This window comes from Setaria viridis, chromosome 2 (assembly GCF_005286985.2).
Source record: "Setaria viridis chromosome 2, Setaria_viridis_v4.0, whole genome shotgun sequence".
Taxonomy (NCBI): Eukaryota; Viridiplantae; Streptophyta; class Magnoliopsida; order Poales; family Poaceae; genus Setaria; species Setaria viridis.
This window is the reverse complement of record NC_048264.2, coordinates 36413229-36430450: the sequence shown is the minus strand read 5'-3', so window position 1 is coordinate 36430450 and position 17222 is coordinate 36413229. Positions and strand designations below refer to the sequence as shown.

At 50.1% G+C, this 17222-nt stretch overlaps 4 protein-coding genes across 4 annotated transcripts; all 4 read left to right on the top strand.

The window, feature by feature from the left end:
- The first annotated feature begins 1373 nt into the window (after window positions 1–1373).
- Window positions 1374–2359, top strand: LOC117842784 (dehydration-responsive element-binding protein 1A). The gene has a single exon (XM_034723296.2). The coding sequence runs from the start codon at window positions 1486–1488 to the stop codon at window positions 2179–2181; it is 696 nt and encodes a 231-aa protein (XP_034579187.1). The 5' UTR covers window positions 1374–1485; the 3' UTR covers window positions 2182–2359.
- Window positions 2360–4568: 2209 nt separating this feature from the next.
- On the top strand, window positions 4569–5555 carry LOC117842434 (dehydration-responsive element-binding protein 1A). Its single transcript, XM_034722890.2, has one exon. The coding sequence runs from the start codon at window positions 4673–4675 to the stop codon at window positions 5369–5371; it is 699 nt and encodes a 232-aa protein (XP_034578781.1). The 5' UTR covers window positions 4569–4672; the 3' UTR covers window positions 5372–5555.
- A 2094-nt stretch (window positions 5556–7649) lies between these two features.
- On the top strand, window positions 7650–8677 carry LOC117842433 (dehydration-responsive element-binding protein 1H). Its single transcript, XM_034722889.2, has one exon. It carries the CDS (start codon window positions 7797–7799, stop codon window positions 8565–8567), a length of 771 nt encoding a protein of 256 aa, XP_034578780.1. The 5' UTR covers window positions 7650–7796; the 3' UTR covers window positions 8568–8677.
- Window positions 8678–10115: 1438 nt separating this feature from the next.
- Window positions 10116–11098, top strand: LOC117842436 (dehydration-responsive element-binding protein 1B). Its single transcript, XM_034722891.2, has one exon. The coding sequence runs from the start codon at window positions 10209–10211 to the stop codon at window positions 10887–10889; it is 681 nt and encodes a 226-aa protein (XP_034578782.1). The 5' UTR covers window positions 10116–10208; the 3' UTR covers window positions 10890–11098.
- Window positions 11099–17222: the final 6124 nt, after the last annotated feature.

Sequence of the window (17222 nt, the reverse complement as noted above, 5' to 3'; positions counted from 1 at the left end):
AAGAGAGTTGATAAAAAATAGTTCTCTAGCTGTATGTCCTTTAACCTTCCTTTTTTCTAATAATTATTGGGACATTCCAACTCTCTCTAAATAAAGGAGGAATTGGGATGAAATTATTGGGAACTCTCCTAATAACGGTAAAAGTGATATTGGGATATCTCTTTATTAGGAAATATTTATTGGGAGACTGCTAGAGATGCTCTAAACGAGGATTTTACGATCCACCAGAACTAGTATGGCTGGCTACGTTTCGCAAATAATTTACCCTACAGGTAGCAATGTAAACATCGTGAATCACTAGAACGACCATCCACCATACTACATACGCAATACCTTCCATTTATTTGTAATAAGGCATATTATAATTTACGGAAATTTTTAAAAGGATGCTTTGATCATCGATCACTCTTACAATATACTCTGTATTACCGATTGTAATAAAGTCAATTTGAATTGAGAGGCATGTGAAATGTGAATTTAGTGATACAACTTTTATATACTTACAATTTGACTAATTTTTAGTTTAAATTTAAAAAGTTTGACCTTTTGAATTCCTAATAGGCACTGTATACCTAGAAACTAGAAACGGAATCCGAATAATTCCAATTCCTTGTTGAGAAACACAGTAAAGATTTCTCTTCAGGGGATACTGAATCGTGATTGATTGAGGACAAATATCAACTTTTCTTGATGTACTCTCCACCGACTATCGAGGCTGAAAACTGCAGCAATTTTCTCTTCCTTAATCGGCGAACAAGCGTGACAGTCTTTATTCGAACATAAAAAGGAGAAGAGGAGTGGCATTTGACAAGTCCAGAAGTGGCTCCATGACGGGAGACGGAAACCGTTAACGGAAGCAAAAGCAGTGTTGTGGTCGTACTACCCCAATAAATAAATAGAAAATAATCTAGTGGACTCTCTAAACAGCCCCCTACTCTAAGTTTAGAGAGCTAAGTCAAAGAAACACACTTCAGCAAATCCTCTACTTGACTCCCTGTTTTAGAGAGGCCTCCAAATTTTCCCTCCATTCTCTATTCCTGAGGTTAATAGAGAGCCCTCCATCTATGGAACTATTGCTGAAGTGGGAAATATTTTTGTAACCTTAAAAATATTAAAAATATAGAGAACATCTTTAGGTGCTTTGATTCGAGGGTATTGCTGGAGTTCCTATCTACGAAAATATCAGGTCACTCTCAAAGTGAAGTCCCCGATGTTACATGCTGCTTGCAAGTTGCGTCCTCGGCCTTACCCAGATGCGTCCCCCCTTTCTGATCTTTCCTTCTCCATCTCCAGCTGTGCGCTCTCCCACTGGGTTCCCTTCCCGCGTTTTATCCCCTGCATCGCCGCCCACCACCTATAAATATGTGCCCGCAAATCCGCCATTCCCCATCGCAAAACCACTCCAACACAATTCAAGCAGCAGCGAAGGCACTCCACTCACTACTCCAGAGCTAAGCAATCGTTCGGCAGCCGATTCAGAACAAGATGTGTCAGATCAAGAAGGAGATGAGCGCCGAGTCGTCAGGCTCCGCGTGCAGCTGGGCTTCGGCCTCGACCTCCTCGGAGCACCACCAGACGGTGTGGACGTCGCCGCCGAAGCGGCCGGCGGGGCGGACCAAGTTCCGGGAGACGCGGCACCCCGTGTTCCGCGGCGTCCGGCGCCGGGGCAACGCCGGGCGGTGGGTGTGCGAGGTGCGCGTGCCCGGTCGCCGCGGCTGCAGGCTCTGGCTCGGCACATTCGACACCGCCGAGGCCGCGGCGCGCGCGCACGATGCCGCCATGCTCGCCATCGCCGGCGCGGGCGCCTGCCTCAACTTCGCGGACTCGGCGTGGCTGCTCGCGGTCCCGGCCTCGTACGCCAGCCTCGCCGAGATCCGCCACGCTGTCGCCGAGGCCGTGGAGGACTTCCAGCGCCGCAAGGTGCTCCCTGAGGAGGAGGACGCGCGCTCGGCCACGTCGTCGACGCCGTCCTCCGTCGCGAATGACGAATGCAGCTGCACCGACAGCGAGGAGACCTCGCCGGCCACCGACGACTCGCCGTTCGAGCTGGACGCGTTCGGTGACATGAGCTCAGACTTGTACTACGCGAGCTTGGCGCAGGCGATGCTCATGGAACCACCGTGCACAGTCGCGGCGTTCTGCGACGAGGCCGTGGCCGATGTGCCGCTCTGGAGCTATTAGAGCATAGAGCCGAGGTCGCTGTAGTTCAGTTTTCGCCCTTTTCTTTTCCTTGGACTCCGAAGGTCCGAAGCCAAATTTTGGTACTGTGACGGTTTACTACATTTGGAAGTGAGACAGAGCAACTTGGGAAAACAGATTTGCTAAAAGTAGCAAAAAATGGAAAATTGAGCTTACACTAGTGGTTGACCTCGTGCTTGCGCCTCACTAACAAATCGTCACTCTGCTTGCTAACGGCAAGGATGGCAATAGTCCCCCACACGGCCACACCGCTCGCCGCACTGACGGGGGCTTCCTGGCTCGCAGCCTCGCAATATATAATCTCGCATTGCCGTGCCGCCGCTATGGCAACCATATGCGAGGCAGGCGAAGGATCGCTCGATGCCTCGATGCAACCTGCAAGGCGTGAGCGTGACGCGCGCTCCGGATCAGCCTCCGGCCGTCACCGTTGACGTCTGCATTTCCTGAAGCGCAACGCCAAGAGGCACTCAAGTCTGACCGAGAAAAAATTGACTTGGGAGGAGGCCGGAGCCCGGAGCTAGTCTGCCGGCAGCCGCTGATTTTTGTTGCTGAATTGCAGCGATGGGGTTAGTCAAAGTAGTTTGTTTTCCTCAGGCGAAGCGAGAGACCGAGAGACCCCCCGGTCCTACTCCTACCATGCTCGGTTGACAGTCAAACTGAGGAGTACTGTGTCAGCAATGATGCAGCACGCCAAAGCATGGACGAAGGAATCAGCAGCAGCACCAATTGTATGTGTAGATCTGCCGTATCAATGCACTTGATTCGTAAGGCTAGTCCCAAGGTTTCATCGCACTGTTTCTAAGGATATCACGTCATCCCATGAGATGTATTCTCATGAATGAAACAGAGAGTCCCATACATAGTTTTATTTCACGATTTCATAGGATGACCATGACATTTAATTGTGAGGCATGTGATTGGATATGGTTAGATGAAATCAAACTCTATAGCCCCCAATGAAAGTTTCATACTCTTGGAAACAGTGTATACACAGTTTCATCCTGATGAAACTCCTTCCTTCTCTCGCTTCATAACTATCATGCCATGTCATCACATATGCTGATGTGTCACTGTATTTAATGTGCATGAAACCTCTATAAAACCCCCACTGGGATTAGCCTAAAGACCAACAGATTCTACCCTTGTTAGCAGATTTTTCTTTTTTTGCTTTTTTTTTAAGATAAGGTTTGCAAACAGTAGTAGTCGAATAGTACCATGGTACATTGGTACCGTGCGGAGTTGAGGAAACAGTCTTGTCTTTAGCAGACAAGAAATATCTACTGATCCAGTACTAGAAGATCATCTCGGATCGAGCCCTTGTTTATTTCACCCCCAACTCCTAACTTTGGCACTATGCAAAAAGAAGATTCCCCATCACATCAAACTTGCGGTACATGCATGAAGTACTAAATGTAGATGAAATTAAAAACTAATTGCACAGTTTTGTTGTACTTTGCGAGACGAATCTTTTGAACCTAATTAGTCAATGTTTGGACAATAATTCACAAATACAAACGAAACGCTACAGTATGCTACAGTGCCAGCACAGTAATTTGGCACCTTCCAATTTGACCAACTAAACAAGGCCCGAAAGTTCACTCGATCGTTCAAATATCGGGATAAAGAAACACGGATTTACCGTCCCCTTTGCGCCTTCCACTTCTCGCTGGCTCACACGCAGAATTACCGCCCAGAGATTAAAAAAATATCACGAGTGCGCAGATGCTAAGCAAGAGTATTCTTCGTCCCCATCATCTAGGCCTCCCGACGTCTGTGAATAGATAAAAAGCTCGGTCGTCTGCGAATAGATAAAACATCATGTTTATTTGAGCTTAACTGGGAATCGATTGTGTGAGAATCTGGATTTTTTAGGAATCTGTTGTTGTCGAGAGAATCTGACTGGATAAGCTACAAATTTGACAACTTTAATTATTTGCAGTTAATTATCTGTTAAAATGGGCTAAAGCCAAGACAAAGCTTCATCCTCACCGTACCCAAAATCTGAACTGGCAGAATTGCAAATTGCAACAGCCTCTTATTTTCTCTGCACCAACGGCATTAAACAAGGCCACAAACAGCTGCGGTATTCAGGATGCACTGATGCAGGTAAGCAGAGACTGAAACCGACCACGGAAGGCGGAAGCCAAAGAAGTCCAGTGGTGGTACTACCCCAATAATAAAGAAAGAAAATATCAGGCCACCCTCGAAGCCTCTCACAGTTGCCTTGCAAGTTGCATTCCCGGCCTTACCCAGATGCGTCCCCCCTTCCTCTGCTTTCATTCTCCAGCTGTGTGCTCGTCCACTGGACTGGCTCCCTTCTTCCCGCGCTTTGCACTCTGTGCTCCATCCAGCCACCACCTATAAATATCCGCCCGCAAATCCGCCATTCGCATCCCAAACCCACTCGAGACCCAACTCAGTCAGAACGACCAAAGATCTTCAAGCTAAGCAACCGAGAGCTGATAAGAAGAAGATGTGTCCGATCAAGAAGGAGATGAGCGCCGAGTCAACCTCGCCGTGCAGCTGGGCATCGGCCTCGACCTCGACCTCGTCGGAGCACCACCAGACTGTGTGGACGTCGCCGCCGAAGCGGCCGGCGGGGCGGACCAAGTTCCGGGAGACGCGGCACCCCGTGTTCCGCGGCGTCCGGCGCCGGGGCAACGCCGGGCGGTGGGTGTGCGAGGTGCGCGTGCCGGGGAGGCGCGGCTGCAGGCTCTGGCTCGGCACGTTCGACACCGCCGAGGGCGCCGCGCGGGCGCACGACGCCGCCATGCTCGCCATCGCCGGCGCGGGCGCGTGCCTCAACTTCGCCGACTCCGCGTGGCTGCTCGCGGTCCCGGCCTCGTACGCCAGCCTCGCCGAGGTCCGCCACGCGGTCGCCGAGGCCGTGGAGGACTTCCTGCGCCGCGAGGCGCTCCCGGAGGAGGAGGAGGACGCGCGGTCGGCCGCGTCGTCGGCGCCTTCCTCCCCCGCCGCCAGCGTCAAGGACGAGGTCTCCACCGACGGGGAGGAGTCCTCGCCGTTCGAGCTCGACGTGTTCGATGACATGAGCTGGGACTTGTACTACGCGAGCATGGCGCAGGCGATGCTCATGGAGCCGCCGTCCGCGGTCCCGGCGTTCGGCGACGACGGCTACGCCAACGCCGGCGATGTGGCACTGTGGAGCTACTAGAACTGAAGCCGTTGTTAGTTTGTAGTTCGAATTTTGCATTTTCTTTCTTTCTCTTGGCTACCGATCCCAACTTTTGGGACCGTAATGATAGTGGTTAGTGGTTACTACTTGTGGCAATGAAACAGAGCGAGTTGGGAATAGGAAAACAGAGCATGTCATGCCCTTGACGCTTGACTTTCCGACACTTTCTGCACCTAACGGCTAACGAGCAGCAGCCTTCACATAAAACTGTCAGTTCGCAATCTAACGGTATGGGATGACGGGCAATTCAAATTCTATCCCCAAATGGAAGTGTAACGGCATTCATGAAAATTGTGCCTTGCACTTGAACTATGTTGGGGGGAAAAATCATTCGAGATTTGCTTACTTATGGCGTCGGATCAAAAGTTCAAAACACAACAGCTCGCATAAAGCCAAAACAACCCGACTCGCTCTTAAAAACGCCTCTATTTCTTCCTTTGCGAACCCTATAACAAAGCATGTTTCGAATTTCAATCTTCCCCCAGTTCAAAAAAAGAGAGGAGAATTTCAATCTTCCCCCCCGCTCACGAGCACTTGAAGCCAAAATATCCCGTCCACACGTTTCCGAGCAGGGGATCTCCAGAATGCACGGACGAATCCAGAGCCACTAATAATTTACAACGGAAGTAGTATTTTTCCTTTTAAAAAAACAAAAATGTCGCCATCGAGACGTCAACACGACACGACTGTTACCCTCCATGTCTATCCTTTGCAGAGCACAAGTTGGGCGAGCCCGCGCAGCGGTTAGCTGGAGCTCGCTAGCTACCGCGCGACAACGACCGCCAGCGCCCAAAAAAAAAACCCCGCTGCACGGAAGCTGCCTGCGCCGCTCGCCTCGGCGCCTCCCCCCGCCCACATAAAAAAAAATCGGCCCCCGGAAGCCGCAAGGGGCAGAAGAAGGCAACGCGAAAACGGAGGCCGCGAGGTGGTTTGTCTGCCTGGGCCTGTGGGGGCTCAGCTCACTCGGGGCGCCGTCCCCGCGTCAGGCCCCTCGTCAGCGGACTGGACGACGGAATCCCCGCCGCATCCAGCCGTGCCGATCCGCATCAACCCCCACGTCGAGGAATCAATTGAAAATCACCGTCACCGACGTCGCGTTCGCGTCGTGCGGGGCAGCTGGTCCCCTGGAGGCAGCAGGGAAGGGAAAGGGAGGGGAGGAAGGCGTGCGGAAATCGGAAACGGCTTGCGGCGCCGGCCGCTTGCGGGCTGGATACGGCTAAGGAAACGGCTGTCGCTGGGTTTTTTCCCCCCTTCTTTTCTCTATCCCGGGGGCGGGGGCAGGGAGCGGAGCGCGAGTGTGCTACCTCCTCCGGTACGCAGAAATTCAGCATGTGCGCTAGCTTAGGCGCTCGCTGTATCCAGTATGTTTGGAACTGGTTCGGTTACTTTATCTCGCAAGACTTCACAGTTCAAACTCGTGTGCGCATAAAATATCTGCATCCTCTTGATGTCATTGTGACGCAAAAAGTTCGCAGCTGGAAGAGTCTTGGATGATTCTTCCATTTCAAATCCGAAGGTTGGCAGCAGTTGAGATCAGGTGAAATGTTGCAAATCTGCTTTCGGAGAGCAAAAATAAGCCAAACACAGAGAAAGGAACGGTAAGACGAGAATTAAGTCATCGATTGTGAGTTATATATGATAAGATGGTGCATAATGGCACATTTTTATAATTCTTCTCGGTTGCTAAGTCCTATCCTCCATTTTCGTTTACTTGACGCCGCATCTTTTTTTCCTCTCGAAATTCTGATCACGCGTCTTTTCTCCACACAAACTTTTTCATTACTTGAAAATTCATATTATATGATTTGCTTCGAAAAATACTTCAGAAGTGTTATATATTTTTGAACTATATGAAAACCTGTTGTAGAGGGGGAAAAAACATATGATCAAAATTGCTACAACAACTTATTGGTAAAAGCCATCACTCCCTGCATCTCAAAGCGAGAAAAAAGAGGAGAATCACTCTCCAGTCCCCATCACCCATCAGTACATGTCCATGTCTGCATCTGCTTCGATTGTGCACCTAGGTGCAGGCGGGCCATGCCTAGATGCCCTCCCCTGCAACAACCACTGTCAAGCAGCGAGCGGCTTTCCCCCAGCCCCCACACGCCCCCATCAGTCCCCAGTATGGCAGTATCTATTGGAACCAGCTGTTCCTTTGCCGCGGACAGCCGCCCCCGTCCGTCACCATGGCTTCTCCGCGTGTGAACACCCGCATCGCATCGCAGGCATACCTATAAATACCACCTCCCAAAAAACCACACGCTCCACACAGCACTCAAGCTCCTCAAGCTCAAGACAACCGAGCAGCTTCACTCCACTCTCAACACCGACCTCAAGCAGCCACCAGCAGGGATCAGCACTTCAGCAGCAGCAGCAGCAGCAGCAGCAGCAGCAGGTAGCCATGGACATGGGCCGCCTCGAGCTCTCGCCATCCTCCTCCTCCACCTCGGCGTCCTCCTCCTCGTCGGACCACAACAACAAGGCGGTCTGGTCGCCGTCGTCCTCGTCCTCCCCGCAGCCCGCCAAGAAGCGCCCCGCGGGGCGCACCAAGTTCCGCGAGACGCGGCACCCGGTGTTCCGCGGCGTGCGCCGCCGGGGCGCCGCGGGCCGGTGGGTCTGCGAGGTGCGCGTCCCGGGGAACCGCGGCGCGCGGCTGTGGCTCGGCACCTACGTCGCCGCCGAGTCCGCGGCGCGCGCGCACGACGCCGCGATGCTCGCCCTGGGCCGCGGCCGATCGGGGCCGGGCTGCCTCAACTTCCCGGACTCCGCGTGGCTGCTCGCCGTGTCGCCGCCGTCCGCGCTCTCGGGCCTGGACGACGCCCGCCGCGCCGCCCTCGAGGCCGTCGCGGACTTCCAGCGCCGATTCGAGGCCGCCGCCAGCGGCGCCGCCGTCGACGAGGTGACATCGCGCGTGTCGGCTCCGCCGCCATTGCCGGACATTGTTTCCGGCTCGGCGGCGACGTCGCTTGAGCAAGTACCTGTGAAGGCTGACGAGCCGGCGGCACTGGACGTCGAAGCGTTCGAGCCCGACTGGTTCGGCGACATGGACTTGGACACGTACTATGCCAGCCTCGCGGAGGGGCTGCTCATGGAGCCGCCGCCGCCGGCGGCCGCCTGGGAACATGGCGACTTCGGCGACGGCGGAGCGGACGTCGCGCTCTGGAGCTACTAGCAACTTAACAATAAGCTTTGACGATCCCCAACTGATTGTACTGTACCCTGTTATGACTCTGTAACAAAATTCAAATTGATTCCTGGCTAATTAACTTCAACGGTTCAAAATTTTCGTGTCAAACTTTTCGTTCTCTGTTCTTGTCTTTTGTGCATCGACACCTCGAGGTTCTTCCATGCAGTTTTTAGCCATAAACAGATTTAAAAAAGAGAGAGAGAACAGGAAAGCAACACATGCCTCGAAGAGTCCTTGCAAGAAAGGGCATCCGTTCATTTGCGAATTTTGCGACTGTAACTTTGTGAATTTGTGATGGTCCCATAGTACAAGACACGAGCAAATAGTGGAGGCAACTTCCACGTGCTGATGATCCGGTCCCAGTGGCTGATCCAGAAGATGTGGCCATTCCACTTCGGACCCAGTCCGGTCATTCAACCTGCTCTGCTGGCTGAAGCCGCTCGTTGAATCTTCTTTCCTTCTTGCAGTCAAAATCCTTCAGTGAGTTACGCGAGCTGTCGCTTCACTGGGAGGAAGGGAAGCAGCAGCCGCGCTCTTTTCCCACAACGCGGTGAGGTCTCTTGTCTCATCGCCTCTTTCAGCCTTTCCTGAATCCCTAGAGCCAAGACCCAAGAAGGCAAGAGACGCAAGCTGTGATGTGGAGGTCGCCTCAGTATTTCTAGATGGCCGTTTCAGGCTCCACTGTGAGTACAACAACTGAGGGCAGAATTTTTATTTTATAGTCTTTTAATTGAAGAGAGTCTCCGGGAGTATCAGGTGGCAAATTTTGCTTCGACTGCCTGTTCGCTGCATACAGATACAGGCATACGGCTAGCAGGTCTTACACGCGGGTAACTGCCGCGAGCAGGAGTCAGGAGAACTAAACAAAATCGACCAATCCTCGGGTCTCATGCTCCAAGACCAAAGTTTACAATTATGTTTTATCTTTTGCTGTCCTAACATTGCTTCATGCTGAGTTGCTGACTGTGGTCTATCCGTCTATGGATGGCCAAGGAAAGACACTGCTGTGGCATCGCAGACGTATTCTTATGCCAATCTGGAATACCAGCTTTGTGCGTTGACATCTGGATGGCCAACGCAGGCTTAGACCTTCAAGATCTTCTCTAGTCAACCGAGGAACCCAAAACATGGTCGTACCTCAGCAAAGAGATTGAACCGGAACATTGTCAACGGGCCTCACCGCCCAAGCACGAGCCACCGCGGGGCGCGGCCGCGCGGGCAAGGCAACCAGGCCAGGCCAGGAGATCAGCTTTGAAAAGTAAACGGAGACCAGACCACACGCCATGGAGCTGACAGTGTCCAGTGACGGAGTGACACCCCGAGGCCAAGGCAAGTAGGCAGTCACTGACGTCGGACCCCACCCCACCACCGCACCGCCGCAGTGGCTGACTTGGACCGACACGCACGCCGCTCCTCCACGCCACGCTGTCCATTTCCATTTCCAGCTAATCGCTTCTCACTCCCCGCGGCACTGACGACCAGTCACCAACGGGCACCGAGTTGACCAGTTACCTATATATACTTTCCTGCCTCCTTCCCCTCCCTCCATCCAAGTCCGAGCTCCATCGATCCCAGCACGACCGAAGCCACAGCCACCACGCCTACAGGATCTTCAGCGAGTCTGCAATGGACACGCCCTCGCCGCCGCCGTCGTCCGCGGAGCAAGAGGAGTACCGGACGGTGTGGTCGGCGCCGCCCAAGAAGCCGGCGGGGCGGACCAAGTTCCGGGAGACGCGGCACCCGGTGTTCCGCGGCGTGCGGCGCCGCGGCCAGGCGGGGGCGGGGCGGTGGGTGTGCGAGCTGCGCGTCCCGGGGCGGCGCGGCTCGAGGCTCTGGCTCGGCACCTTCGCCACGCCCGAGCTGGCGGCGCGCGCGCACGACGCCGCCGCCATCGCTCTCTCCGGCCGCGCCGCCTGCCTCAACTTCGCCGACTCCGCGTGGCTGCTCCCGCCGCTGATGCCCGCGGCGCTGGCCAGCGCGCGCGAGGTCAGGGACGCGGTCGCCGAGGCCATCGGGGCGTTCCGGCGGCGCTCGGAGGAGTCGGCATCGGCGGCGGCATCGCCAGCGGCGGAGACGACGGCAGACGAGGACGAGGAGGGCAGTGGCTCTTCTGGCGCAACGCCGTCGCTGGACGTCACGTTCGAGCTCGACGACATGTTCAGATTCGGCGGCATGGTTGATTCCGGATCGTACTACGAGAGCTTGGCGCAGGGGCTGCTCGTGGACGCGCCGGCCGCCGCCGGAGCGGGAGCGTGGTGGGAGGACGTCGAGCATGGCACCGTTGACATCGCACTGTGGAGCTACTAGCGCTATAGCAACCTGCTTCTCACAAATTCCAGATGGTTTTGTTTCCCAATCGAGAGAAACAGTGCATCGGATAGTGAGGAATTTTGCAATTTTAGAATCAGTGTTGTGCTAGCTCTCTTGTTGCTCATGCTTCCTTTCTTATTTGGGGAAGCTAATTTGTAATTTTTTTTGTAGAAATAAAGAAGAATGGCTCAGACATTTTCTAAAAATCTGGGGACTACTTCTGTTTGAAACCTATACATAGCAAGATTGGCACGCTACGCCGCGCCTATGCCCGTAGAGGATGCGCTTCAGTGTAATTGGTGATGAAGAGATAAAATGTAGATAAGAGCGCTCTCTGATTTGGAGTGTACGTGCACTTAGGCAGAGAATCGAACTCAACAAAAGTTAGGAAGGATGGTCATTCTATGTGACACCGGTAGCGTATAGAAAGGCATCCGTAGTACCATTGATGTTTTTAGGATCTGCACGCTGAGCCAACAGCGGCTCATTTTATCAGAGGGGAGGACGGCACATGAGCATTAAAAAACATGTACCTGGTGGAGAAGATGGCACTGGCATGGTTGATGATGATGTCCTGAGTGCTTCTCATTGACCTCAGATACGATAGATCCATTGGAGGAGAGGCCATCGGAGAGGAACGCCTCGCAGCATGGCGGGCTCCTTGTTAGCGGCCAATGCGGTCATCGTAGGCAGGTGGGCAGCACGGGGACTCAGCTGCAGAGCACCGTGCAGCTGCACATATGCCTCCAGGATGCCCACATGAATAGGGCAGGGGAACAAAAAGGGGACGTTGCTTGCGTTGGAAACCAGAAAAGCGGTTGTTGCCGCAGCGGCGCGGGTGGGACACAAATCGGGGGTGTGGAACACCACGACAGGAGAGACAAAGGGATGTGCATTAGGAGTGAATATAGCTTAGGGGAGGTCAAGTTTGTTGTGTTACAACGACGACGGGTTGGGGTGGCCTAGCTAGCACGGGTGGCAATGGAGAAAAGGTGGGGGCCAGCATGGGCGGCAACAGAGAAAAGGCAACAGTGGCAGCGGTGGTGCATGCGGGTATCGGGGGTGAGGTCTGTAGGCGGAGATGGAAGGGGGCGGCGAGCGAGAGCGTGTTGGAACAATAGTGAGGCAACGACGATGCCTTTAACCCTTCGCGCGTAGGATGCACCCGGCCGGCAAGGTCAGGCCCACACCCCATGGAGCAAGCGTCAAGCTGGAACTGGCACGCGTCTACTGCGTACTGGACACGACCGAAGCTAGCGACATGCAGCGGATACGCGGCGGGATATCACTGGTGAAAACAGTGTGTAGCGATTGGTAAATTTTTTTAGCACTCGCATACAGTAACCCGATGCCCTCAGAGGCCAGCAACTTTCAAGCGATGTATCTCTAATAACTATCAGTTGACGGCCGGACTATGCAAATAGTGAGTGTGACGATGTCAGGCACCTGCAAGGCACATGAACATCGGCGGAAATGGCACCAAGGCTTTCGTGGGCCTACTTTTCATGTGTTCTACGGATGAAACTATTATGGGCTGCAACAATAGGATGAGTCCGAAATAATGAGCAGGCACAGACGACGTAGGGGTGTGTTCAGACAACGAAGGCAGCCCAGAGCAGGCAATCTTGTGGAGGCTGGGCACCTGTCGCGCACTTGTGGTTGGACACGTGGCCAGACGTGACAAGCGGAGCCACGTCAAGGCTCCTAAGCGCAGCAATTCTTTTGCGATATAAGTACACATATTCAGGTGTGTGGTTTGGCGCCTATAGTTGGATAAAATTAGATTTATGTATTTATGTATTAATGTCAAGTCACACTTCTTACATCCGTTTAGAAACTGGTGTGTTTCTTCTTCTTCTTCTTTTTTGACGAGGATGGTGTGCTGTTTCATAGAATGTTAATCCAAATCCCAACGAATAACTTCAAGCGAATATTTGAAATAAGAAATGAATTCGAATTTTTTGCATCGAGGATCCTTCTAATTCAGTCTATCTAATATCTTTTTCAGGGTCTAGAGGAACTAGATCTCGGTTACACATATTAGCAGTAGCCAGTAGGTATTAGAGATTGCATTGAACAAAAAAAAAAACAATCACCTTACCATGTGCATCTTCCATATCCGGTTGATTTCGAATCATTGGTGTTTGACGACTTTCAAATTAGCGAACTTCTATGGAACTGCATGCAAGTGAGTATTTACGTCGACATTGGAACTACACGCATTGTATTTTGAAAAAGATGGCACAGTGTTAAAACTTACCTGGATGACTCGATCGATTTCAGGCTTTCGGTTAATCCTGTTGAGAGGACGAGGACAGACCGACCGCATCTATCCAGTCCGCCGGTACAGCGCAACAACTTGGTCAGTCCTTTGAGGTTTCCATCCACAGCGGATTGCGAGCTAGACAGCTAGTGGCACTACTTAGGGAGTGTTTGGCACATAGTGGCACCTAGGCTAAATCGTGAGACGAATCTATTAAACCTAATTAGTCCATGATTTGACAATGTAGTGCTACAGTAACCATTCGCTAATGATGGATTAATTAGGCTTAATAGATTCATCTTGCGATTTAGCCTAGGGGTTCTACTATTAGTTTTGTAATTAGCTTATATTTAGTCGTCCTAATTAGCATCTAAACATCTGATGGGACAGGATTAAAGTGACAGGATTAAAGTTTAGTCCTTATCTCCCAAACACCCCCTTACTTGTGATAGGACGAGAGGGGCAGAGAGAGCGGTGTGTTTTCTATTCAGGCCTTGTTTAGTTGCCCAACTTTGGAGATGCAAAATTACTGTTGTAGCACTGTAGCACACTGTAGCGTTTCGTTTGTATTTGTGAATTATTGTCCAAATATTGACTAATTAGGCTCAAAAGATTCATCTCGCAAAGTACAACAAAACTGTGCAATTAGTTTTTGATTTCGTCTACATTTATTACTCCATGCATGTATCGCAAGTTTGATGTGATGGGGAATCTTCTTTTTGCATAGTGTCAAAGTTGGAATTTGAGGGTGAACTAAACGGAAAGAAGATTCCCCATCACATCAAACTTGCGGTACATGCATGGAGTACTGAATATAGACGAAATCAAAAACTAATTGCACAACTTTGTTGTACTTTATGAGATGAATCTTTTAAGCCTGATTAGTCAATATTTGGACAATAATTCATAAATACAAACGAAACGCTACAATAATTTAGGTTGTTGGGCAACTAAAGAAGACCTTGGCCGTCGTCCCTCGTCCGTCCTGTGCAGCTGCCGTGTCCATTGGTACAGAGTCAGCTGCTCAGCTCAACTGACCCAGCGCTGAAAAGGTGATATTTGTCGCCTTTTGCAGTCTAAAACGTGTACTAGTCCATAGTCCACTATACTCCCTTCAGGTTTTGACATCTCAAGCCTGCCGGTCAGGTCAGAACGTGCCCTGACTTGGCAGTACGGACGCATGGCCTTTTCCTATCTATTATCTTAATACACACAGGCTTATCTATTATCTTAATACACAGGAAGGGTCTAGAAATTCCCACATTAATCAGAAAAAGAGAAGAATATGGTAATTAAAAGAGTTTACAACTAATAAAATAAAAATATTGAGAATAACAAAATTAGAAGAAAAAAACAGTTGAGAAGTCAAATATTGTGTACACAACCTGAAAGTGTAACGTCCCTATATACAACTCTATCTTATGACAGTAGATATTGAATCCTATACATAAATATTATTTCCTAATCAAATTTCTTTCCTACGTTGAGGAATTGAAAGAGAAGGGACATGGGGATCACTTTGCACGTAAATATTATTTCCTAATGAAATTTCTTTCCTACGTTGAGGAAATGAAAGAGAAGAGACATCATGATCACTGGCAAATTAGAACATGACATGACGTGAGAAGCACCTAGCAAAATTAGGGTTCAACAATAATGCTAGCAAATCTTGGTGCGACAATGGCAAGCTGCAAGCGACGGAGGAGGCCACAGTACTGACGCTGCAAAGGAGAAAAGCCTGCTAGCTCCAACATCTAGCATGCGGATGAACGCTTCTGAGATTGATTTTCATGCGCTCTCTGCATGTGTGCGGGCCAACAATATGCCCAGGGCACGGCGCGGCAGCGGTAGCAGCAACAGCGAGGACACTAGGGGTAAAGAAGACCAACGATGCATGTCAACGGAATTCTCTTTGGTTGATCGACTCGGTTGTCTCCACATGATTTTTCTTTTTTCCTTTTGAAGTGGAAACAACTCGATTTGTTTCATAGAGACCGGCAAAGCTTAGAAATCATAGATGAGATACCGAAGCACGACGATGGGGAGGAAAGGAAGAAACCTTATGCTAATAAATCGTGTGGGAAACACCGAGTTTGATGACTTTGAGCTGCAATCGATGTCCTCTTGCAGGGATGGAACGAATCATTGAATAAACTAACATCCACACCATCCTGATCGAGCGAATGCTCACCACGAGCTAGATGATAGTCCATGGTATTAGACGGGTGAGGTGAGCCTTGTGCTAGCGTATCAATGCGGAATATAGTTTTTTTTATAGCACCGGATATATAAGCTAAGGCAGGAGTCCCTCCAAAGCAATCCAATACACCCAACGTTATACAAACCACAAAGGACGTAGGGTATTATACTATGCAGCGGCTCAAACCTATCCAAATTGTGTATCTGCATTCACCTTCGAGTTCCTGATCTCAGCGAAAACCCACCGCAAATCCACTACCTCGGGATACCCCTGGGTAGGTTGTCAGTCTAAACACCGACAACAAGGTAGATGTGAAATATAAGAGCAACAAGAGTAAGATTTATACGGAGGGGGTGAAGATGCCATGCAGCTTTATAGCAGGAGGCCACGCTGCTCCCGTGGAGATGGGAAGTGAGAGATGGACATAGACAAGCAGTGCAAATAAATACTTCTATAGTCCCTAAACACAAAATTACATTGCAAAACCTGAACTGGATAGGAACAAAAGCCGGAGAATACAACCAATATCCACATAAAAAAGAAGATAGCAGCAGTATACCACTGTTGATCACTCACTACAGCAACCATGTCTATCATGCCCCCCCCCCCCCCCACCCCACCCCACCTACATCTTTAAGGAGATAAAGTAAGAAGGAGATGCAGCACGCGTGAAAGGGGGTATTGTGAATTAATACATTTATTTATTTTGTAAAACACCTAATTAATCATTATGGTTACTAAATTCCATATATTTTTAATGATAACTTAATTATTATTTTTGAATTTTATACTTGATCATGGATAAATATATATAACTATTAATCCACATTTAACAAATCGCAAAGGTAATAAAGGCATTGCATTGTGTGGCAGAGTGTTTATGTTTTATATCTACGTAGTGAGAACCAATCGTCCCTTGCTAATAATATCCTAGGGATGCAATAGCATCTCCAAAATGCATTACCCTAACATACGTAAATAAAGAGCTTATATAAAATAAAATTAATTTTATCTAAAACTATGATTACAACATGAAAAAGATATTGCAGCGGAGTGAGCAGAATAAGATCAATTTCTAGCATCATGGTAGGCCAACTGATTTCTCAAGGACATGGAAATCCAATTGGTCTGGATCAAAACCCTGGGAAAATGATGTGAGCATCACATCGGATATGCAGATGAAGCTCGTCATGGTAAATGGGAATGTGGATGCCACGTAGATCAAGATGGAGTAGGTGGACGCTATTGAGAGGAACCGTACCAAGAAGGCAAGAACAACGGCACATCGAAAGCTAAGGTGAGACGGAAAGCACAAAAAAAGCACTACTACAAGCTATTAAGGCCATATACATAGCCAAAAGAGCTTGCGAAGGTTTAGATTTGTCTGGGTCAACTACAATATCAAGGAGGGGAGATTTAGTTCATGATTCCAATGAACTACACATGCATCGAGATAATGTGAGGAAATCAGCTTGCTTAAGGCGCATAAAAGAAGGTGGTGCACTGATTACTAAGAATGACATCGACAGCACAACTCAAAAAACCTACACAAAAGCTGGACTGAACATGAAAACAGTAGTAGGAGAATATCAAGCCGGTCCAGTTCAAGATGTCCACAGGCTATGGCAGCCGAGCTAAACACACAAAAAAGAGCAGGAGAATATCAAAGAGCGCAGGTATGTTTCACGATGTTCATGGACCAGATCTGCACCAAGAACGTGATTGTCGATGAAGAAAGAAGATGGTACCGTTGACATAGTTGTTGAAGAAGACAAATAGGAGAAGAACAACTCAGAAGAACCTTCCCATGTAGCTAATCACTATGAGAAAAATTAAGAAAAATATATAGAGAAAAAAGCTGCGTGTT

Excerpts from the sequence above, each read along its gene's own strand:
- LOC117842434 (XM_034722890.2), top strand. The coding sequence starts at position 4,673 with ATGTGTCCGATCAAGAAGGAGATGAGCGCCGAGTCAACCTCGCCGTGC.
- LOC117842436 (XM_034722891.2), top strand. The coding sequence starts at position 10,209 with ATGGACACGCCCTCGCCGCCGCCGTCGTCCGCGGAGCAAGAGGAGTAC.
- LOC117842433 (XM_034722889.2), top strand. The coding sequence starts at position 7,797 with ATGGACATGGGCCGCCTCGAGCTCTCGCCATCCTCCTCCTCCACCTCG.
- LOC117842784 (XM_034723296.2), top strand. The coding sequence starts at position 1,486 with ATGTGTCAGATCAAGAAGGAGATGAGCGCCGAGTCGTCAGGCTCCGCG.